Source organism: Callorhinchus milii, unplaced genomic scaffold (genome assembly GCF_018977255.1).
Source record: "Callorhinchus milii isolate IMCB2004 unplaced genomic scaffold, IMCB_Cmil_1.0 Scaffold1, whole genome shotgun sequence".
NCBI lineage: Eukaryota > Metazoa > Chordata > Chondrichthyes > Chimaeriformes > Callorhinchidae > Callorhinchus > Callorhinchus milii.
This window is the reverse complement of record NW_024704742.1, coordinates 50,345,339-50,370,163: the sequence shown is the minus strand read 5'-3', so window position 1 is coordinate 50,370,163 and position 24,825 is coordinate 50,345,339. Positions and strand designations below refer to the sequence as shown.

The following is a 24,825-nucleotide window of genomic DNA, read 5'->3' as shown; positions in this document are numbered from 1 at the left end:
CCCCTCAAATGAATTCTTCCCAACTAGCTATCTAATTCCCTCTTGAATTTTCTGACGCAAGACTGAAGGACAAAGGGCAGAATATTCCATTACTCCGCACTGCATGGAACAGGCTTACATTAATGCCACATAAGCACTGGGTTTCCATATTTAGAGCAGTTGTAATGTTGATGAAGCCACAGCATGATGTCTGCTCACAAACGGTCAAACATTATGGTTTGGGATTGAATCATTCATGTTTGTTGTCTTTATTCCCCAATGTTCATTTAACAGGGCAGTTAAAGAGCATTTAAAAAGATTAGTGCCTGTGCTGCAATAAAACTTGTATAGAATTTCAAATATTTCTAGAGTTTATTGTATTAAGGTTAACATTTTAGATACTGGAGTCTAATTTTGTCAATGAAATAGATTAAAGTGATTCTTTAGGTTGCATGCACTTGCAAATACCTAGCCAACCTACAACTACATTTGAGTCAGACATGGGTCATTACCTAAACCGCAAATCAACTCCGTTATTTAACTATTATTTTTAGTCTAATACATCTTTTCTTTCTGATCAGGCATAGATATTCTGGATAGTTTAGTGACACAGTCGATGACATGCAAGTGTTCTGGACTGGAAAATGGCAAGTTTGTAATAAACTTGTGGAATTCTCAATTCCACCTATTCTTGCTGGAACACATAGAAATCATGGGAAGATAGCGCTGATCTTTTTCTTGTGAAGTGACTCCCCTCTTGCCTGTTAGCTACTGTTTGTTGCATGTCAATGACAGCAATGGACATTTGTCCCCATGCTCAGGTGAGAGAGACTTGCAATAGAGGATGAATTTACCAAAGAGGAAAGCATTCTATGGTTTCTTAAAATTCACAGGAAAATGGTGGAGGACACAGTCACTATCTGTTGAAGTTCCACCTATTTAAGATGATCTGCACACATTAACAGCATTAAAGAGTCCATGGGAAGTGAGACAAAAAACAAAATTTTGAAATGGGCAGAGAAGCTGGGAAAAGATCACAAGATTGGTCTTGATGAAGAAGGCACTTCGGCCCATCCGATCTCATCCCTCCAGAGACGCACCCCTCCCCCCATCCCCACCCCGCCAATAACAGCATCAAGCTGCTTTTTAAAATGTGTCCAGTGTACTGGCCTCAGCTACACTTGCTGTCAACCTGTGCCAGTTGTTAAACCCTCTGAGCAAAGATAAACTTCCTGGTATCTGTCCTGAACTTGCCCTTTATAACTGTAAACCTACGTCCTCTTGTTCTATTGGCTTGGTCATCCTAAAGTATTGTTCTGCGTTTACTTTTCTATCCGTCTATGAACCCCCTCGGGTCATCTTCTCTCAAGACTGAAGGACTGTAGCTTACTTAATGATTGCTCATAGTTCATTTCTATAACACTGGCAATCATCCTCATTGCTCTCATTGCACAGCCTCTGGAACCTGGGAAGCTCCTTTACGTTGTCGTAAGGTCAGACTCTGGCCCTAGATGTAGAAATGTTTTTGTACAAAGTCTTCCAAAAGTCTTTGCTATGGCCTTTCTGATTAATCCCTTTGAACAATATAAACAAATCCCAGAAATACATCAACAGTAATCATTCAGTGAGTCCAATAATTTGAGGGTATGAATTTATATAATAGTTAGGAAGGAAACAAAGGGGATGAATAGGATGAATATTTTTAACATAGAGTGGAATGCCCTGGTCAAGGTAGGATCTAAATTGTCCTTCCAGTGGGATCTAGATAGACATTTAAATATGAATAGTCTGCAGGGGTATGGGGAAAAAACTTGATTGGACTGAATGGATTGCTCCTTCAAAGAACAAGGACAAACCCAATGGACTGAATAGCCTTCTTCTGAGCTTTACATTTCTATAGTTCTATTCTAATGATGTTTTACCTTTCTTTGCCTCTTAGCATCACTCATACCTTGACTGAAAGGTTATGCTTTATCTGTGTTGACTGCAGTGTAGAAAAGGAAAACAATTAGTCTAAGAAGCATTAAAGGAAGCTTGCAGCAATTTGTAAAACCTCAGTGAGAAAATTGTTATGGTCATTGATACTTGCTAGGAAGCAAACAAGCATTATGTATAATGTGGGACAATTATGGGTGATTTTTTATCAGAAATATGCTTTTGGTAAATATGATACATAAATAATTCCATGGCACTATTCAAAAAGAGTAGAGAGTTTCTCCCTGGTGCCCTTGTCAACAATTCCGGTCGGTCACTTCATGCTGTTTGTGCGATATTGCTGTGTGCAAATTGGTGGCGCATTCGCCTACCAAATGCAGTCATTATGCTTTACAATATATCCTATGAAGCACTTTGAGACCTCATCCCAATATGAAAAGCAGTATATCAAATGTAAGGATCGTCATTTATTATTCTTTCCAGAATTATTGATGATTGTTATAGCTAACTGCATATAAGCATATAACGGCACAGCTGTTCACTTTCAATGAACAGAATTATAATAAAAATGTGAAATGAGGAAAAACAAAAATAATGTGTTAAATTCTAGGTAGATAAATCTCTTCAGAATTTCTGCATGATTCCTAAACTGTCCCTTTTGGTGCCAGTTTGGCTGAGTTGCTAGAAATCTCACCATGTCAGGACTTCCAGCTCACTATCGAGGTGGACACTCAAATGCAATGCTGGGGACAACTGCAGTGCTGGACGTGCTGTTCTTCAGATGCCACATTAAACCGAAGATCCCATCTGTCTGTTCAGGTGAATGTTAAAGAACCAGGGCATTATTCAAAAAGAGTTTGGAGTTTATTCCGGTGTCCTGGATGACATTTTTAACGTCCATCCGAACTGGCAGAGGGGACCTCCATTTAACACCTCATCCGAAAGACAGCACCTCTGACAATTCAGTGCTCCCCAGCTCTGCAATGAAGTTTCAGCCTAGACTGTGAGCTGCAAATCCTGTAGTGGGACTTGAACCCATAATTTTCTGACTCAGAGACGAGAGTGCTACCAATTAAGGTAGGCTGACATTTACTATCGAAGATTCAAAAGTAATTGATTGAAAGCTTTGGGAGAACAGTTTAATATTACAGTCCACAACAGTCCACTATTTAATCCTATATATTAGTGCTAAGTAGCTCTCATGGCCCCAGTAAGCCTGGAGTCACAGTGTTCTGTGGAGTATTTGATCACCAACAAGAGAGTCATGGAACAGGCATTTTGTTAAATCGCTCAAGTTACAATTACTGGGCATAAGTGAGCTCAGCACGTCTACTGTATTCTATAGGAAACAGCACATTGCTCGAATGGTTTATAGTGACTAATGGATGAGATAACACTTTTCATTCCAAACCAAGATTACATCAATTACTGTGTTTTAGTGAGATGGAATAACAATGATGCAAGACAAGAAACTGAATTACCTTCAGTCTGTCACTGAAGGTAACCTCCAGCACCTTGGGGCATCCTTCCGACATGAAAGGTGCTATATAAATGTTGTTTGTTGTTGTATTTTGGTATCATCTTTTTCCTGGGTACCTAAGATCATCTTCTTTCTTGGTCATCTTCTTAGAAGCTTTAACTAGTGGCAAACCAAGTGCATGATATGCTGAGTTATTCAGTATGGTTATAATGGTCTATTTTGAATGACAACTATCCAGTACTGTTAAAATACTCGTAATTACAGTCCAGAATGTTTATGGCAATGTACCTCACTCTCTGGTGACCTTCCATAAAGAAGCAAAGAAGTCATGTTCATCCACTTGAAACATGGTGAGTTGGAATAACAATGATGCATGACAAGGAACTGGATTAGCTTCAATGTGTCACTGAACAGGGATGAATGGCACACTTCTAATGCACACCCACTCCTCACCATGGGAGTCTATGTACACATTTGATGGACCAGCACCTAGGACTGTAATGTCCTCCTTGCTGGTCTCCCTAGTTTCACTATCCACAAAATACAGTTAATCTAGAATCCTCCGCTCATATACTCAACCATACTAAACTCTGTACCACCATCACACCAGTTCTAGCCAGGCTCCACTGGCTCTCTCTCACAGAACGGATCGATTTCAAGACCCTCACACTCGGCTTCAAATGCCTTCATGCCCTGGCACCTCCCTATCTCTCCGACCTATTTACTCCCCACATCACTATCTGTTGCCACAGCTCGACTGCACTGTGATGTCAGTACAGCTACCCTGGTGTTTTCATTCAATTACCTTTAAGTGTTTGGGAATCAAATTTCATCAAGTTTTATATCTTCAGTTTTTAATCTGTGATTATTTTAATCTGTGATAGAATAATAATTTGGTCACTTTTGCCCACAAAATATACAGTCAATTCACTTTACAGTATATTCTGTGAAGCACTTTGAGACGTCTTGAAAAAGTGATAAGGCGCTATATCAAATGCAAGTATTATTATTATTATTATTATTTCGCTCCCTTGTGAGTTAAAATAATCTATTTCAATTTGTAACCATACCTCCAGTTATGCTCCTGGAGGCAATGTGACATAATATTGTAATCACACTTTACAATCCTTTATTCAGTCATATTACACGGTTGAATAAAAGTTGAATCGCTAATTGATTTGGATTTTATTTTTGGAGGTTTAAACTATTTTATGAAAGAAACTTGTGATGTCATGATGACAATGAAGATCCAATATGTATGTCACACAGTTATATTACAGTCGTGCACAGTGCACATTGATTTGATTTCTAAACCACCTCAGGAAGAATTCCTCAGTGTCTGCATTTGAAATTGCTGTTATACTACATTGCGTGGTGTGTCACTCAGCCCTGGATCCTCAAAATAGAGCTTTGAAAATGTATCACCATTACTTTCGACTGCCCAATGTTAAGTCCATTTCAAGCAGCTAGCTAACCTGTCATTAATTCCATTCCATCTCAGATGTGAAACTGTACCATATCTTTTCTGAAGATCCAAGTCCAATGCATCTTTTCGATGAGCCTTGCTAATGTAGTTACCTCCTCAATAACATGATGTAAGGATATAAATATATTACTGTGTCATGTTATTGTCCCACTTTTAGTGGTGAACATTATTCCTAGCTCTTTCAGAAACTGAGCAATGGAATTTCCCTCCCTAAAACATCACCTTTCTGACTTTACACAAGACATATATGGAGGAGAGTAATTTCACTTAAATTTACATCTGAGATTTAGGTAGCTGAATGAGGAGTAATATTGTTAACATTATTCTCACAGTTTCTTAGAAACCTGCTAATATGAGTCTTAAAGTTTTCAGTGACACAAGATATCAGTTAGCTCTGCAATGGTGCAATGGTGACTGAGAATGCTCAGAAGTGCAAAACCTTGGCAAGTGGTAAGAAACTCTCAGCAGGACACTGCGAGACAGACAGCATTCAAAATATTAACATCCCCATTGGGGTAGCAGCTTTTAAAATAATTTACTTTTCCTAGCTGGATGTTGAGGGTAATTTGCATTTTAAAGGATAGATAGCCCAAATTAATTTCCCTTCCTTCTTTCCAAGACTGAACTTCTTAATGAACAACTAAAGTAGCTACACCAAGCTCCCCCATTGGTTCAGTTGATAAAACTTGCGAGTTGTGTAGACTCGCAGGCTAGAAAGGTACTAAATCTGTGCTGAGTTAGCAATGCTAGAGGCACTAGGCATCAACCTAGATTATAGAATAATAAAGCAGCAAGGGTTTACAATCCTAATTGCTATCTAATGATTCTTTTGGAAAATACCTGGGAATGAGCATTATCCATGACAGAAAAAGATCTGGTTGCAATGCCCCCGTCCCCCCCCCCCATCTCTATTGTTACTTAGCTTGCCTCATAGACTGCAGATCATCCAGAACTCTGCAGCCTGTGTCTTCTCCCACACTAGGCTCTGTGACCCTGTTACCCCATCCTCGCCTGACTCCACTGGCTTCTCATCACACAGAGGATACAGTTCAAGATCTTGGTCCTCACCTTCAATGCCCTTCATGGCCTTGTCCCCCTACCTTTGCGATCTCCTAACCCCCTACCATCTTGCCACTCTGTCTGCTCAGCGGGCTCCAGCCTGCTTCATGTCCCTCGCCTCGCCTGCCCCACCATTAGTATGCAGGCCTTCTACCACTCTGTCCACACCCTCTGGAACTCCATCCCACCGCCCTTCCGCCTCGCCCCTTCCCTTGCCTCCTTCAAGACCCATCTCAAGACCCTCCTCTTCGACCGTGCTTTCGATCACCCTGCTTCCCCCTCCTGCCCTTCACCTTCTCCAATCCCGACCCCCAGCTCGGGTCTGAAACACTGACTGTCCAGCACCTTGGGACGTTCTTCCGACGTGAAAGGCGCTTTACAAATGTCATTTTGTTGTTGTTGTTGATACTCACAGCTTAGAATCACACATGAAGAATTGAAACTAAGGCAAGTTATTGGAAGATGCCTGGGGCCATGAATCCATACTGCAACACATATCAGTGTCTTCAGGAGGAATTAGGTGAATATTGGAGAAATAAAATCTAAAAAAAATTGACTTTAGAAAAATGTTTATTCAACTAACATCCTGATTGAAGACAAATATTTCTTTGGAAAGTATTTATAAATTCAAAGATTGAACATTTTCCATGAATGTGCCTGCATTTCCTTCTCCTTGATTCACCAGGACATATTTTTCCCCTAGGCTGCACCCACGTGAGTACCTCAGAGGGAATTGATACCACTGCAGCCTGCAAAAACTTGAGTTCAATCTATTAGGTAGTCTCTGCTCAGTCATCTGTCTGCATTTTGTGGTGTCATTTAAATTGCACAGCTTGCAATCTTGTCCATGTTTCTCATTTAGACTGAATGGCTAGCAATTTCACACATGTTATCTTCGCTACTGTATTATTTTCAGCTTCTATCTCCTAGTTGTGTTGTTGATTCTTTTTTAAGTTTCTAACATTGAACTGAGTGAGAAGCATCACTGATTGCCATAGAGTGTTGGGGAAGAGGGAATAGATTAGAGAATTCCTATTGATGCAGAATGAAGTATCCATAGAGTACAATATGATAGTGACTGCATGTCTGTGACTTGGGAGAGTTAAATCATCACAATATGGTTCTTTTTGACTATGTAGTTCTCAAGGGTACAAATTTATCTATGTTTGGAATAACCTTTAGTGGTATATTAATCATTTGATTTAAATGCAAAACATATCAGTATGTGCAAATAGGCCATAAACAAAACCTCATACGGGATTCAATTCTAACATGGTCCTGGCAGAAAGAATGGGTGGAACTAATTTTGAGTGGAATGTTTCTATCCACATATTTATCGCATGTCCCTAAGATACAATGCACAATCATAACAAGGCATTGACCCTAGAAGCACATGGAACCAAATCATTAAATTTAACATGCAACGATAATCAAGTGAAATTAATACAGAGAAGAAAAACAAAGAATAATTGAAGTATGAAAAGATTTTGCATTCATATAGTCTAGGCTGACACTTCAATTGCAGTGCTGGAGGTGTGCTATATTGCTGGAGGTGCCATCCTTCGGATCAAGCATTTAACCAAGGTCCTGTCTGCCTGTTCCAGTGGATGTTAAAGGTCTTATGGTACTATTCAAAAAGAAAAGGGAATTTCTCCTGGTGTCCTGGCCAGCAATCCCACAGATAAAATTGGTCATTCACTCCATGACTGTTTGTGGGACATTGTTGTGTGCAAATTGGGTGTGCAACATATAAATCATGAATCCTGTGAAGCACTTTGAGATGTCCTCCTGACATGATAGGTGATATATCAAATGAAAGGATTATTATTATTAGTAGTAGTAGTAGTATAACTCTCCAGGATGATGTAGACAAGGTATGTCCCTTTGGAGAGAGAGTTTGTACTCCATACTGAAAAGAAACCCCAGCATCCCATTAATCTTGGTAATTGTTTTTAACCCCTGGGAACTGATTTTAGTGACTTAAAAACTTGCACCTAAACATCTTTGTTCACCTTTGTTCACCAGCTAATGATTCTCCAGTTACAATGTGTTCCCATCTGCTTTTCCTAATAATAATAACAATAATCCTTGCATTTGATATAGCATTTTTCACGTCGGGAGGACGTCCCAAAGCGCTTCACAGAACACACTGTAAAGTGAATTGACTGTATATTTTTGTGGGCGAACGCGGCAGCCAATTGCGCACAGCAGTGTCCCACAAACAGTCGTAGATTGAAAATGACCAATTTATTATTGTTTTTGGTTTTTTGGAGGGATTATTATTAGGCTCTGTGTGGAGTAAGGAAACTTGCCCAAGGTTTCGCTCTGCCTAAGACCAAAGTGTACGAACACACATCATCTATGTGCCATAACTCTGCCATAATTCTGCCAAGTCGCTTAATCTGTCTCAGTCCCTATGCAATTTTCTGATCTCTTCTTCACAATTGATATGTCTTACATCAAACAGGGCATTTGCCCACCAGACTGTCAGGGGAGCTCATAATCTGGTTTCACTATATGCAGATCATTAATGAGACTGAGAGTATCTGCCAGAGTTTCACTTGTTCAAAAGGGGCTGAAATAAATCATTTACATTTAATTTTAATGCATTCTTGTTCTTCATATGAGTGCTGCTATTATTTTCTTGGAACATAATTATGCCAGCACATAGATTTTCAGTTTTGTCTTTTAAGTTAAGAAATTGATCTTTCAACTTAGTTTTTTTTGTCCCTAAACCCATATCCCTCAGACAGACAATGAGCTGATTGCTTTTGTCACTGCACCACACACTGCCTGAGAAGCAGGGTCAGGCTGCTGGTGGGCAGGAGTGTGCATTCGCTGTTCCCTCAGTCCGCCCACGCTGCAAATGTTAGTCTTGGCACAGAAGCAGGTAAAGTATTTTTCAGTTAATTTTATTTTGAAATAAGTATTATTTAAAAAAATGCATTTGACAGATTATTAACACCAGTGATTTTCCAATAATATCAACAGATCCTGTCAAGATATATAGACAATAACAACAACATTTTGCATTCATATAGCGTCTCTCATGCAGGGTTGCGTCCCAGAGCTCTTGACAGTGGTGGAGCGTGACGCTGAGCCAGGGGGAGAGGGAAGGTGACTGTAAGCAGGGTGAAGGGGAAGAAGGGGGCAAGGCAGATGGATAGAAGAAGAGTGTTCCAGAACCAAGAAAGTTCATGATGGAGAGTGAGAGGATGAAGGGTAGAGATGACATCAAATGTCTTTTCTAATATCCTGTCCAGGTATTATAACAAATAACATATAATTCTATGTTTGGGAGTTGAATAAACAACATAAAAATTATCTAATGTTTCTGCATAAATATTAAAATCTCAACAGTGAGAAAACCTACATTCAATTGAATAATTATCACCAGTAATATTATCGAATTGTGGCAATTTTCGCTATTGCCAATATCCCAGTTCATTACTTGTGAATGCTAGTCTAACTCAGACTGAGTTATTGAGTTAGGCCAGTATTCTCTGAAAAAATAGAGAATAGCTATTTTCGACATTCAAAAGTAATCCTCACTAACTGGGAATCCAAGAAGTGTTTTGCGATTAGGTTTGGGTGCTAACAGTTATTCAGAAGTTAGCAGAGGGCATATTTCAAATCACATTTTATTAACATTTCTTAAATATGGACTGGCATTAGTTTAGGAATACTGGAATATTGTACCTGATGTGTGGAAATGTTTTATGTGCTGAAAGACAATAGTGAATACTATCACACACCATAAGAGTCTTACGAGTTCTAAGAGTCTTAAGAGTTCCTTATGAAATAAGTATTCCTTATGTGTGTATCACAAGAGTGATGCATTGTCAGTACAGTATATAAATGTAATCTGAGTGTTACAGTTATTTCACCATTCCTAATAATCTAATGGATATAATTTGTTAGAAAGTTTTACATTTCAATACCAGATGGCTTGATGATCTATACAAATGAGGATATCAATTTATGGCAAATGTGTGCCTTTAGAAATTAAGTAGAAATTATCCATACACATTTCATAAGGAACCTTAAGACTATTAGACTGTTAGAGATAGAAGACTCATTACCTGGGTGGATTTCTGTCCAGTTCTCAGTGGTGAGAAAAACTAAACACTAAACTAACCTGTTACTGTGCTACCAATCTTAATATATTCAAAATTATATGATCACTGAGAAGCAGAGATTTTGCCCTATTCTGTTTCTCATGTTTGAACTATCACTGAAAATAATATTAGGTAGCAAGAGCGGAGTAAAAGACATGACAACCTGTACTTATATAACTGTTTGTGGAACACTGTTGTGCGCAAATTGGCTTTGCTCAAATTGACTGCTACATTTGCCTGCTTACAGTCGCTTTGAGATGTTTCGATGACGTGATAAAGTATATCAAATGCAAGAATTATTATTATTTTTCATGAAGGATTAACATCTCAAAGTGTTAACAAATTAAGGACATAAACCAAACTCATAGCTGAATAGATATATTTTAGGAGGGTTTTGAAGATAGGAGGGGACAAAACAAGGCAAAAAGATCTTGGAAGGGAGGTCCAGAGAGCAGGGATGTAATGGCTTAAGGTGTGGTCTCCAGTGGTGGGATAGAGGGAATGAGGAACCAGCAACAGACCAAAATTGGAAGAGCAAAACATATGGGCAAGAAAATAACATTGGATACATATTGTGCTACTGGTTATTATTTTTTAACTAAATATTTCATTTTTACCTTTTCTCCAGAAGTCAGAGGTTATTAGATAATGATCAAAAATGGGAACCTAGTTGATTCCACCGCCTACTTATACAAGGAACATTAAAGCCAAACATACTCCATCTACTGACCTGGCTGCAATCTGCTCAATGACTCCATATGTTTACTCATTTTAAATGACTTGCTGGGCTTTCAACATGGCTGATGAAAGCTTGCCGTTTCCCAACAAATTTTCAAAATACCTGAAAAATGGTGGCCTTATCAAATGCTCGAAACTATTTCCAGCTGACAAGATTGTCAAAAATATTAAAATATAAATCAGGAAAGCTTAAAGTTTGCCTGGAAGCAAAACACAACTATCAGAGTAAACATTTCTGGGTCAATATTCCAGTAGAAAAATGTTGAAAGAGGTACAACAACAACAACTTACATTCATATATAGGGAGGTTTCCCCATGCCACCACAGGAGATGCAATACCTGCTCTTTCACCTCCTCCCATACCACAGTCCAGGACCCCAAACACAGATTTCAAGTGAGACAGTGATTTACGTGTACGACCACCAATGTAGTTTACTGCATTCGCTGCTCACGATGTGATCTCCTCTACATTGGGAAGACGAAACCCAGATTGGGTGACCGATTTGCCGAACACCTCCTTTCTGTCCGTAAGCACAACCCTGAGCTTCCGGTCTCTTGCCGCTTCAACTCTCCCTCCCAGTCGCACTCTGATCTCCCATTCCACGGTCTCCTACATTGTTCCAATGAGCCGCAGTGCAAGCTCGAGGAACAGCACCTCATCTATCTGCTAGGGACCTGGCCTCAATATTGATTTTAATAATTTCAGACCATAACAGCTTACCTTGCCCCTCCCCCTCTTTTGTGACCATTACCATATCATCTGGGTCCCAGACACACCTTTTATCTCTCTGGTCTGCCTGTTTTGTTGCAATTCCGCCCCCCCCCCACCACTTTGTTCTGCAGTATTAACACCTCTAATCCCCTGCTTTGTTGCAATCCCCCCTTTATTTTGCATCATTAACATCTCTTTAACCCAGAATCCCCTGTCCTCTACCCCATTTTCTCCTTTGTCTTCCTTGCCCTGCCTCACCTTCTCTGTTAGCCCTTAAAAGCCTCTCCCTCCCAACATGCCCCAGTTCTGACGAAGGGTCGTGGACCTGAAACGTTTACTCACTTTCTTTTCTCCATAGATACTGCCTGACCTGCTGAGTGTTCCCAGCGACTTCTGTTTTTGTTTTGCATTTATATAACGTCCTTCATTCCGGGCGGCGTCTCAGAACACTTAATGCCATCCACCAGAAAAATTTGGGCTGGTTCAGAAGAGCTCATATTAATAATAATAATCCTTGCATTTGATATAGCGTGTTAGCACATCGAAAAGACCTGTCAAAGCACTTCACAAAATATATTGTAAAGTGGATTGACTGTGTATTTAGTAGACAGAATATGGCAGCCATTGCGCCACAGCAATGTCTGAGGGAGATGCACACATTTTCTAGAACTGTCCCACAGTAGGAAGTGATACAGACAATGTGACGGGGCCTTTTTCAGGGTATCTAGAGAGCTCACCAAGATAATAGCACCTAACAACCATACAAGGGGAAGGAACTTCCGAAGCCTGCAACACAGAGTGTTCAGGAAACATTTTATTAGGTTTTGGGCATGCGTTCACCAGATCACTGGATTGGTCTGGATGAAGAAGGCTCTTCAGTCCATCTGATCTCATTCCTCCAGAATACACTGCCTACCATTGTTCCCTTCAATATTCATGTCCTTGCCCAACTCCACTGGCTTTCCATCACACAGAGGATACAGTTCAAGATCCTCATCCTCACCTTCAATGCCCTCCACGGTCTTGCTCCCCTCTACCTCTCCGACCTCCTAACCCCTACCACCCTGTTTTGTCCCTCTGCTCAGCGGGCTCCGGCCTGCTTCATGTCCCCCACCTTGCTTGCCCCACTATTGGCAGGCGGGCCTTCTGCCACTCTGCACCCACCCTCTGGAACCTCCATCCCACAGTCCCTCCATCTCACCCCCTCCCTTGCCATCTTCAAGACCCACCTCAAGACCCTGCTCTTCAACCCTGTTTTCGATCTTCCTGCTTCTCCCCGCCCTCCACCCTCCCCCACCACGAGCCCTGCTCGAGTCCGTAACTCTGTCTATCCAGCGCCTTGGGACATCCTCCCGACATGAAAGGCGCTTTATAAATGTAATGTTGTTGTTGTTGTCCTCCGGCTACATTTCCTTATGACACCAAAACCCTACCAGCTCTGTCAATCATCTTGCATGATTACTCCAAACAACATGCAAACTTCAAAAACAAAGCAAACGTTCGTAGGGATCTGGCTCAGAATCAGGCCCCACCACTGTCAAGAGCTCTGGGACGCTACCCTGCATGAAGGTCGCTACCTAAATGCAAGTTGTTGCTGTTGTTGCATTGTTGTTGTGTCAGTAAGGGTTTATTATAATTTGTGCTAGAGTACAGGATGCCTTAACAAAACAGTACAGCCATTTATATTAGTGAAAACAAAAAGAAAAATATTAGGAGATTGATAAAAATTGCATCCATAAATGTACAATGTACACAATAATAATATTTTATTAATATTTCTTCTAAATTAGGGTATGACAATTTGAAAGTTTTTGCATAGTTATAAAAATGTTGCCAAATAGAAAAGTATCATTAAAACCATTGTACCCTCACATTCCTATGTCATTACAAAGTATACCCGAGTGAAGATTTTATACTAATATACATGCCTCAATAAATAACCACAGATGTTTTAGGATTGGGACTGGTGGTAGGCTTGTGACAATTGTTGTTAACATCAGTCTTAAAGGAGACTGCTACACACCATCATTTCTTGGAAGGTTGAGATTTGTTTTCTGTAACAAAGCCTAATGAAAGATGCTTTAAACACAGCTTTATTTCTATGAGAGTCATAAAACAATGTCCACGTTTCTGAAGTCCGGTACTGTTCAACAGAGATGAAGATTGAAACCAAATAGATGAGTTAGTAGGCATGAGCAAAGGAATAACTTGAGGTATTCTTCGTAAACAACATTAAGGTGGAGAAGGATTATTTCTCCTTACTTCAACTAAGAGGGCTGTGATTTACGTCATGCCTCCTCAATGTTAGAGCCACTCCACTTCCCGCCAGCTGCTTCCTTCTACTTTGAAGGAAGATTGTGCATTATGAGTACCACTATTGAAAGTGACCAGCTGTCCCTGGTAGTCGGAAAGTGGGAAGTGTTGTTACTTTGAACACTAGATAATGCCACAGGACTAATGGAGGGGAAGGCAAACAGTTCCAATCGCCATAGATCAGACAAGGGCCGAGGATAACAGGATCAGCAAAGGTAAACTGAGTTCCTGGAGGATAACTGACACCCTCATAATCTGAATGTTGATCATCCAAGCAATGCTGGGGTACATTCTATATGGTTTCATAAGTCTATCACACAGCAGGACAGGGATCATGCCAAAGCTGTTAGCTGCCAAGTGACGCCACACATTCTAAACAAAATTTCCTTATGAGATTCAAGCATTCTTTCTCGAGTATACAACAGCAAGGCCACTACATCCAGAAATATAATTTGTGAAGCTTGTTGTTCAGGATGTTTGTAGAGCTTGCTTTTGTGTCAAAGCAGAGGAGCTGGTCTTGTCTGTAAGGGCATAAACTAGTCTTGCCTTAAAGCTGGAGTTATATGAAGTAGTAACATCCTTGGAAATTGTCAACTGTTGTCCATAGAGGAACAGAGGAATACTCATCATAGAGGAATACTCATCATCTTCTCTCGTCTATAAACTATTGGTCCTAGAAATGCCTCCGCTCTAACCCTCTTCCAAGTTTGCTCCTTCATTACAAATCCCCATCAAGGGCCCAGCAGTGTGGGATGTGACTTGTATTGTGCAGAAGAAGATCTAATAAGATGTGGATATTTATAAAAAAAAGAAATAACTTTCGACTAAGGTTAAAAAAAATCATGGCTTAAAGCAGAATTAGCTGAAAAGTAAATAAGTTAAAGGAACATGTTCCTTATTGCACCCGTTAACCAATTTGCCATGTTGGGCATTTCTACACCAGCCTCTAGCATTCTTGCTGATAATCAGCAGTGGATTTCAAGCAATCTAAAACGATGCAACTTACAGTGTAAACTAATACTTGCCTACATTTCACCTGTTCATGAGGGCAGAGTATACAATTGTTACATTGATTAAAAAAAAGTTTTAGCACAGAACATAAAGGTCTACGAAATTTCCCTAGAGTTTAAGGATATATAGTTTTTACAAACTACATAAATGGACTTTAAAGTTAAAACTCAATTCAATAATTTGCTCAATTCTCTAGACACAAGTGAAATTGTACTCCACGGATGTAGCTGTTGAAAATTAAGATCTGATTTCAGGATTCTACAGACATGAACCTACACATAACAACAACAACAAAATTACATTTGTATAGTAACTTTGACATTGGGAGGACATCCCAAGGCGCTGGACAGACAGTTTCGGACCTGAGTTGGGGGTCGGGATCGGGGAGGGTGGAGAGCTGGAGGGGGGGAAGCAGGGAGATCGTAAACACGGTCGAAGGGGAGGGTCTTGAGATGGGTCTTGAAGGAGGTAAGGGAGGGGCCGAGGTGGAGGGACTGCGGGATGGAGTTCCAGAGGGTTGGGGTCAGAGTGGCAGAAGGCCCGCCTCCCAATAGTAGGGCGAGTGAGGCAGGGGACGTGAAGCACACCAGAGCCCACTGAGCTCTGATTCTGATATCTGATTTTCATTTAATGTTATCGTTGAAGAAAAACTGGTCATCTCACACTTACTTGAACAGTTCCGTGGAAGTTCTTGATCTACACACTGAATCACCAAAAACTTTTAAAGGATCATTTTGGAGGATTTGCACCAGCTGCATTTATAAACCAAATCAAACTCTTGCTGAAATCCTGTCCCAGGAGTTTGTGATTCACTTGGTGAATTGTGGGGAACATCTCTGCCATGAAAAGGGCAGTGTAAATACAGCACTAAAGGAACTGGATAAAAAGGGAGAGCTATTTTATACATTTTTAAAAATAATATGTATATTTCAGAATTTGTTCCAAGCTCGCCATCAGGTGTTATTTCTGTGACTAGGAGGGTGGACAGGCAACCTGCTCTCAGCTCTTTGTCAAAGTTACCCTTTAACCAGATGGTGGGAGGGGAATGAATACCTCTAATTTTGCTGTGTGTCCTGTGGTGAAAAGAATAGTCTATATCCAGCATTCTGTCTTTCTCACAGCTCATTTGCGATCAGCTCACCATGTGGGAAATTACACAGAAACATATAGATACATGGATGCATATGAGTAAAAATTCTGTTTAGTGCTACACTTACCACTGCGTTGGGAAACTTCACGAAAGGTCGACATCACCTAAGGTGTGACACATAACGCTGAATGTAATTTTACCTCCATAAATGGGAAAGAGTGTAAAAGAAAGGTTCAGAGACCCATCAAATTCACTGCTGACAGAGTCCCCTTGTTCCGCCTCCCACAATGACACATCTCTCCCTCCTAGGGGAGGCAATAAAACAAAAACAAACAATGGCCAATTCAGGGAAAGAATGATTTACCTGGAAAATTCCTCCACAACTCCCAAAGGCAATCAAGCAAGTTCCAGGAGAAGGTTGAGCTCCCACCAACAGGAGAGCATTGCTCATTATCTGCATAATAAGATTTAGCTTCTGATTGAGAAATATAAATTCACTTTCAAATCACTTGCGCTGAGTTTGTGTATGCCTTTATTTTAAGTGAGTGCTGGCTTTTTGCCTTTGTGCATATACATGTTGAACACTGCAGCAAACGTTATATAAACTCCTCTTTTGCAACGTTAGCTCTGTGACGTTTATGATATAATGATCCTACAGTTACCATTACATTTTCCTTAGATCAAAACAAAAAAAGAAAGCTTAAAATGCAAAACATAATTAAATAAAATAAGATTTTTTAAAAAACCACATTAAAATAGTATTTAAAAAAAACGCAGGTTCAGTGAAAAATAACTCTTGTGTTTCTTTTGTACAATATTTTCCTCCTGACTGGGCACATTCCTTCTGCACTCTGATGACATTGTTGGCTATTCATTGGGAGCTCATTTAATGCTTCACACTGCCTTCTGTTGATTGATTACTTACATTTCACAAACCTTGGACAACATAAGACTGCTCAGTCGGAAATTGCTTCTTCCTATTAGGACAGACTTACCATTGGAACTTTATTAAAGGACATAACACTCACAGGGGGAAATCCAACTCTTTGTTTCTAAATTCATATGAAAATGTACACTTCTGGTTGTTCTATAAGGGGTGGTGGGTGGAGACAGTGAAGAGGCCCCAGCAATAGTGAAGAGAAGTGGAAAGAGAATGACCCCCAAAGAGATGAGCTATGAGGAACAATGAGATAATTTATTGCTCTTCAGCCTTGAAACGCTACATCTTAGAGAGAATCATATACTGTATATGTGTATGTATAAATAAATGTATCAATATATAGTATATATGTGATGCTGAATGGAATAAAGAAAGTTACCTTTAGAACAATGCTTTCAGACACCAACAAAGCAAAACCTTCGTGCTGGTGAAGGGCAACGTTAGGACAAACACTACAATGTAATTAATGACAGAAGCGAAGTAACAGCTGGAAAGGTTGCCAGGAATGATGGTAGCGGCCCAGGGCACTGGACTAACTTGACAAATAGCTTGATTCTGCATTCTAGAAGGATGAGATCAAAAGGTCTGAAGGGCCTTCTTCATCTCAACCATTTTTTTTTTGATCTTTTGAAAAACAAATGCCCACGGGTAAGGAAATCCTGTGTGTCAATCCAAAAAATTAGACCATGTCACATCAGTCCACACAAATAATGGCCCCTTTGAATTGTCCGGTTGTCATTTATGTCACTTCTAGCTTCCAGTGAGGTTTGGCCATCTTCCAGTGCAAAAATCGTTCGAGAGTGCAGATACAGCAGGCCAGCCAACTTCCTGCACGCTGTGTGCATGTACAGGAATCTAGCCAATCTGTGTGGGAATACAGAAGTAGCCCTTATATCTAATAACTGTGGGTCCACAGCAGACCAACATTTTAAGTGAACTCATGCCCTTGTGAGCCACTAAATAATTGGGTTTGCCCTGTAATAAGTGTCTATATTTTCCTGAAAGTAATTTCACTTAAAACACACTTTGTTCCTAGACTGTTACATAACCAAGCCAGCAATTCAATTGACCTTACAGGAGTCTAAAACAAGAGTAAAGTAAGGAACCTTTGACATTTTGCTTCAATTGACATTTTGATTACAAATGCAATAAAATGTCAATAAGGCATCCTTTAATGTTGTATTAGAATGCTTACTTCTGCTCGGAAATTTTAAAGACAATATATTCTGTATTTTAAAGACAATATATTTTATGTAGTGTAGGAAAACAAGAGCACTTACTAACTTCCCATTTCACTTTTCAATGCAGCACAAATACAGTATACAATTGTTTAGAAAATTAAGTGGGTGCATTATTGAGCTCTTTCAATGTGACTGATTTTGCAAATTATGTCTTGTCTTGTTTTCTTCAAAACGAGATTAGAATAATGACTATTAATGATTTTTCTTCAAGGAGTTCCAATTAAATGCTCTGTTTATGAACAGCATCTGACAGTGACCTTGGCACAAACAGGGACAAGAAGCAATGCAGAAGACATGTGAAATGGAATGCATCATGTCCCCGGCTTCATTATTTATAAATAAATGCAAGGAAATGTGCGTTCACTGATCAAAACCAGAACCTCAATTATGTTCCCCAGTGGATGCATGCAAATGTGAGCTTTAAAGTCAAAACGGAACACCTTGGGAACACAAGTGAGAATCTAGCCCCCAAATGTTTGCATGATGTCAAGAAACTCCATAGACATAACTAATTGGAAGCTGCATGTATTGGGGCTGAAGAATCCTATTTGCATTCTGCGGACTACGTCTTCGGTGATTCAGTAAAGAATTGTCCATGTTTCAACAAATTATTAAAACTGCGGAATGTAATCTACATTTTCTGCACTCTTTCAACGAAAGAGCCTCAGTTTCAAGGAGACTCAGCCTGCTTATTGAACTTTATTTTAATTCTCAGAATAGACATCTCTTCGGTGTTTTGCTTTTCTAGTGTTTGTTTATTCTAATACTTCATGCTCAGATTCAATAAAGTCTATCCTTTCAGAGTGCACAGGCCATGTCAAAAGAATACAAGGCCTCAAGCCAATTGGTTTTGTGAAGTAGTCTGCAAATGCAGGCATTGCAAATGAGTAGAGAGTAGGTTTGGAGCAGTAGAGTCTAATTTGCAGTATTTTCAACAGGATACCTAAATATGGATTCCTTAATAAGGATTCGTTAAGCGATCTCATTAAGAACTAGTTCAAATTATCTTTGTGCTGAGATTCCCCCCCAGTTTATACTGTTGTGGCACAGTATGATGCACTTGAAGCATTTTGGTACCATGACTAAGAGGAGAGGACCAATGTGTGCAGTGTTGTCAATTTCACAATTACAGTTGTGTTCTTGTGGGGACATACTGCATAAAGGAAGTTGGTCACCTCCCCAAGGGCAGAAGAAATATCAAAGACTGCATGATCACCAGGTTATTCTGTCTTGTCTGATTGACATTGATGAGCAGCAGAGAACAGATTTCCAAATTTTCCTTCTGGTAATCGGTGTGGCCTGGGACGTTATAAGTACTTGGAAGAAAAAGAGGCATTTGATATCCTCACAGCGAAATGCTTTTGAATTTTTTTAAACCTTATTCTTTATTATGAAAATTATTATATTCCTTCCCTCCTCAGGAAAAGCAAGTCATTTGTTAAAAACATGATAGAAACATGTCTGCACAATAGTCTGTCAGACTTCATCTTTCAGCATTTGTCTGAACCTATAATATTAAGTCTTTGCAGTTGTTTTGGTCAGCTGGATATCTGATACAGGCAGAAACCTATCACTATGCTTAAAATTCTCCAAACCAAACTACTTCGTTTCACATAATGTATGCTTTTTCTTTTTCTGATTATGAATTGCACACTCTCTCTCTCCGGATGGGTGCACTCCTTAAACCAAATTATAGTGTGTTTAAGAGCAGTTGGCAAGAGCCAAGGCTTTGGGATCCTTCTGGAGTTTAACCAACTAAATCTGCATACCTTGGCATATGAACACTGACTGGCAAGATTCCTGCTACTTGTCCAGCTAAGACAGCTCTACCAATCAAGGCTTCAGCTTTCTTGGTTAACAGGCTCTGAGCAGGAAGAATTCCAGATCTCACTGACTGGTTTGTTCCTCCAAGTCCTGCCAGCAGCTAGGCTGGCTGGTCCATGATCAGCAGTGCTTGAAATAACGTGGTCTTGTCTGGCTCAGAAATTGGACAACTGAAACTGACACAAAGGATTGACTTGATTCCAATCTATATTATTGAAGTTCAAAAATAATTGTCTCTTTATGCAATTGTTTACCAAACTTGCAAAATGAAGTAAGACTCATTTGTGAAATGGCGATATCACCAAATTCTGTATGTTGTAGCAACAAATTCCTTCAAATAACATAATAATCAATGCATATGATATAGTGCCTTATCAAGTCAAAACATCTCAAAGTGCTTCATAGGAATTTGGGGATTTAGTGACTGTGTAATTGAAGGCAAATATGACAGTCAATTTGTGCACAGCAATGTCCTAAAAATTTCCAAGTGAATGACCACTTTTTTTAAAATTCTGGGAGAATTTTGGCCAGTGCATCAAGAGAAACTCCCTTCACTTTTCAAAAATAATAATTATTATTGTATTTGACATAGCACCTGATCACGTCATTGAAATATCTGAAAGCACTTCACAAGTGTAGGGCAGTGTATTTGTATGCTAATGCGGAAGTCAGTTTGCACAAAGTAATGTCCCACAAGAAGTCTATAAGTAAATGATTAATTTTACCTGCAGGACTGTTGGGCAGGAGACTGAAGGAAACTCCCTTCTCTTTTCAAATAATGCTATGGGGTCTTTAACGTTGACCTGACCAGGCAGACAGAGCCTCAATTTAATATCTAATCTAACGGATGGCAACTCCGATAAAGCAGCACTCACCCAATACTGAAACTTCCATCTAGTCTATGAGCTCAAAATCCCAACGTAGGTTTGCACCCATAAGTGCTCTGAGGCACTACCCCTTGTGAAGGGCACTATATAAATGCAAGTTGTTGTTGTTGCTATGCATATGAGCTATGTGGCCTAGTATCACTCAGCATATTTTTGAGAATTAAACAATAACCATCTTATATCGTCTGCTTTTACAACTTGTGAGGTATGATGTTCGAGGGTTTAATAGCTGGTGGGTTATGAATTGTGCCTGTTAGGCAGTTTAGTGACTATCTTCCTTGGTGAAGATGCAGGTGGGATATCCGAAACCAGGCATAGGTTCCTTGTGACTGAGCTGGCTCCAAGATGATTTTCCTGGCAATGGAACTGAATTGAGTCAATCCTATGTAATAGTCAGGGTAATTTGGTTCCTCAGCCAGGTGGGTCAACAGCACTACAAGTACTATTGATAGACCAACCAGCCTAGCTCATTGGCGCAATTTAGCAGGACAGACCAGTCATACAGTCATGGGAGGCGCAGAGGCAAGAACTCTTGCCACTATTTCCTTTTAACCCTGCAAGCCAAATCCCCAACACAGTGGTGCCCGTCCTTTATGCTTGGCAAACAAAATAGATGTTCTTGATTGAATATTTCTTGATTCATGCCATAAATCAAGAAATAATAAATCAAGAGAAAACTGAAAACACACTACTGATCGAATGCGGACTTATCTAGACTAGGTTGAATGTTCGAGGGGGGCGTTTCTTGATGGTCCCTTGGGCCACATCTGGGCCATAGGCCACATGTTGGCCACCACTGCTCTAAAAAGTCAGGTGACTCTAACTGGACAAGCATTGGGCAGTGTTCTCAATGGCAAGCTACGCAGGTTTAGCTGGTTAAACTTTGGGAGTACCCCAAAAAACATACTCTGGCGACTCCAAGCCTTGGCCCTTGCCAACCTGCTCCTAAGTGCTCTATGACTGGATAATCAGAGTGCGTCCCTCCAGAGAGAGTGTGTATTGAATTCTAGACGTAGGGAAATGTCCTCGTGTGGGTAGCACGCATATGTGAAACTCTCAGTCTAGTTTCGATTATTGTGAGTATGCCATAGGTTTCAGACCAAAATAGCTATCAGTGGTTCTAATACTAATGGGAATAAAAGCAAAGTACATGTTGAAGATGGGTCACTTGTAAAATATATCACACTGTTGATATTGACCTCAACACAAGCACATCTGTCGTGTAACTTGATATAAGATCTAACATTACTCACTTGGGCATAGATTTTTGGCGAACCATTGCTCACACCCACACACGTTTTGTGAGTGAAATAATTTGCCTCAGAAATATTTTATATTCAACATGCAAACCGACTTCAGCAGTGCCAAGCATTCACTTTGTCAACAGTGCCTAGTGCTTGTCTTTTGACGTTGTGAGCAGATTACATTCACCCACCAAATACTTTGGGTTCTGTGCATGTCCAATATTTGCCCTAACATTAAGTTACAACAGCAGAGGTTGCCATGACGTAGTACTTACAAAACTTTAACACACATATAGATGCAAAGCTGCTGCTGAATGAATTATTAAGGCACTTTTGCTACAAATATATTTCCATGGACACACCGTCAAATGAAAGTGAAACTATTATTTTAACCCGTTTGTTTCCCATTCCACTGATAAAACGAGTTTTGAATCATCCACACAATTAAAGGGACACCACTTTTTTTTCACACAGGTGCTGTTTAGATAGTAAACAGCTGCATGGGGAATATAATACTGGCCAAATAAACATTCATTTTGCAAATATATCACATGAAAGTTGTCAACAATATATTAGACCTGACTAGGCTGTGGGACTGGGATAGCATCAGGATTATCACATGAAATCCTAACTATCCATTTAACCATTTGCAGCCAATGCATAATTGAGGTTAAAGGGCTATGCTCTGTCTGAAGTGCTAAACCTTGTCTCTCTCCCCCTCCCTATGGATCATGTAATGAGCAAGACATGCAGAAGCGCTCAGTGAAGGCAGTGAATTATTACAATCAGCAGATGGCAGTATTACACATTATAGGAAATTAAACGCCTTGTCACCATTATATTCCATCTACAAGTAGATTGCAGCCGTGGATGAGGGCAGCTCGCCTCGATAACACGAGTAGTATTCATCTCCAAGGTATTTATTCTGCCAACTGCAGTAACAGAGCTTGGATCTCCTACTGAGGCATCCACACTCTGGAAAACACTCTGGAAATAGTTGCACGTAAATTCGCCATGATGAACATCACCCAGTTCCCAGGCACGAAGCATAGAATTACGCACATAAAAAGGATTTTTTTTTTTTTTTTGGAAAAAAACCCCCCCCCACGCCAGCTTCAATTTGCACATCAGGGGAGTTTAAATGATGCACTCACCATATTTACTTCGGAGACCATGTCTATGCTGGCAATGTCTATCCTCATGCCAACATCCACAGGGAGACCTTGAAATAAACAATATGACCCACATGTGATATTTCAATTCAGCGGCAAAACACAAAATACACGGTTGCAAATGATCAGCATCTGACAAGTCACTGCTCTGCAGTTAAACTCTCTGTGTCGTGCAGTCTGTGAATAGTATTTATTCGGTGAGAGAGACGGACGTGTGGTGTCTGGCGAACAGAACGCATTGAATGCAGATATGTGTAACAGTAACGAGAGGAGATGGGATTACCTCCAAAATCCGGTCTCAGTCGAATGTCATACCCCTTCAGCAAACTATCCACCGTTTCTTTCACATATGACATGTTGCTGGACTCGTTGACGCTGGAGGAGGAGAGGAGGGGGGTGGGGGGTGGGGGGTGGTGGGGGGTGTGGGGGGGGGGGAAAGGGAAAGGAAGGGGGGGGGGAAGAAATGTGGATTACATTCAGGATCGCACCGGAGAGAGATCGAAAGCAGAGAAAACAAAAACAACAACAACAAAAAAAAAAAAACCCCCCCAAAAACAAACAAAACAACCGCAAAAAAAGGAACGGCGAAGGGATCGGAGCTCACCTCTGTGCGTAGGAAACCATGGCCACCATCACGGGGATGGACAGGATCCCGAAGCATCCTCGGTGTTGAATTTTCCACATTCCTAACTTTGATTGCAGTAATGCCTTCGAGAGAGGGGAAGGTTTCGAGGAATGCAACTTAGTCCGGAGCGGTGCAATAATTCAGAGGCGCAAACGCATGCGCGCAAAACAGCAGATGGAGAGTTCGCCTTGGATGCAATTTCCCTTGCAAAACAGTCAGAACCACCAGATCCTTAAAGGTATTTTTCTCCCTCGGCTCCCCAAAACCTGATCGCAGGTTTCCAATCTCTTTGCTTGCTGGAAGCTGTTCTGCGGGGAAAGCAAAAAAAAAAAAGCAAAAAAAAAAAGCAAAAAAAAAGAAAAAAAAAAGGGGGGCACTGTGTGCGTCTGAGATCGGAATCGTAGGTGATCCCCTTTTTGGAGAGGCTGCAAAAGAAAAAAATGATACAGGGTGATCAGGAGGTGCAGGAGCATTCAAACACAGTGCTTCAGGCAGATGTGATCAGTCGCTGCTGAACCCCCCTATCACCCGCACGCCTGTGTGAGGAATAGTAATGATGTATATTTATTCGGCAACTGCAAACCATTGTTGGGGGGGGGGGGGGTGGTGGGGGGTGGTGGTGGGGGGGAGGAAATATCACATGTCTCTGTGCCTCTATTGCAGAGAATGCAAAAGTACAGAACCCGCCATCCCCTGTTCTGTACTAAAAAAAAAGCAGAAACGCACAAACAACTGGCGTTTCATATGGTGACAGGGGAATATATATATATAAAAAAAGTGTCGAAACAATTCCGAAAACTGTTCAAGCTGTTTTGTTTCCATGTCGTTATTCTTTCTTTTTTTTTTTGCACGAATTGGCACGGTTTTCACCCCAATGTGAGACTTGTTCAAAATGCCAATAATGAAGAGCTGTGTGCATTCGTGGTGAATTTCTGTCGGAGGATCTCTTTTTTTGTACTTAACGCAAATTA

At 40.4% G+C, this 24,825-nt stretch overlaps 1 protein-coding gene across 2 annotated transcripts in view; it reads right to left on the bottom strand.

Annotated features, from left to right (window-relative positions):
* LOC103178136 (gamma-aminobutyric acid type A receptor subunit beta1) overlaps positions 1–24,020 on the bottom strand; it is a 176,580-nt gene extending 152,560 nt beyond the window's left edge. For both annotated transcript variants that reach the window (XM_007892704.2, XM_007892705.2), the window contains exons 1-3: positions 23,834–24,020; positions 23,513–23,604; positions 23,212–23,279 (exon numbers count right to left, since the gene is read on the bottom strand). In XM_007892704.2, coding sequence (XP_007890895.1) covers positions 23,212–23,279; positions 23,513–23,604; positions 23,834–23,913 — 240 coding nt within the window. In that variant the 5' untranslated portion in view covers positions 23,914–24,020. The remainder of the gene's footprint in view (positions 1–23,211; positions 23,280–23,512; positions 23,605–23,833) is intronic.
* Between the last annotated feature and the right edge of the window lie 805 nt (positions 24,021–24,825).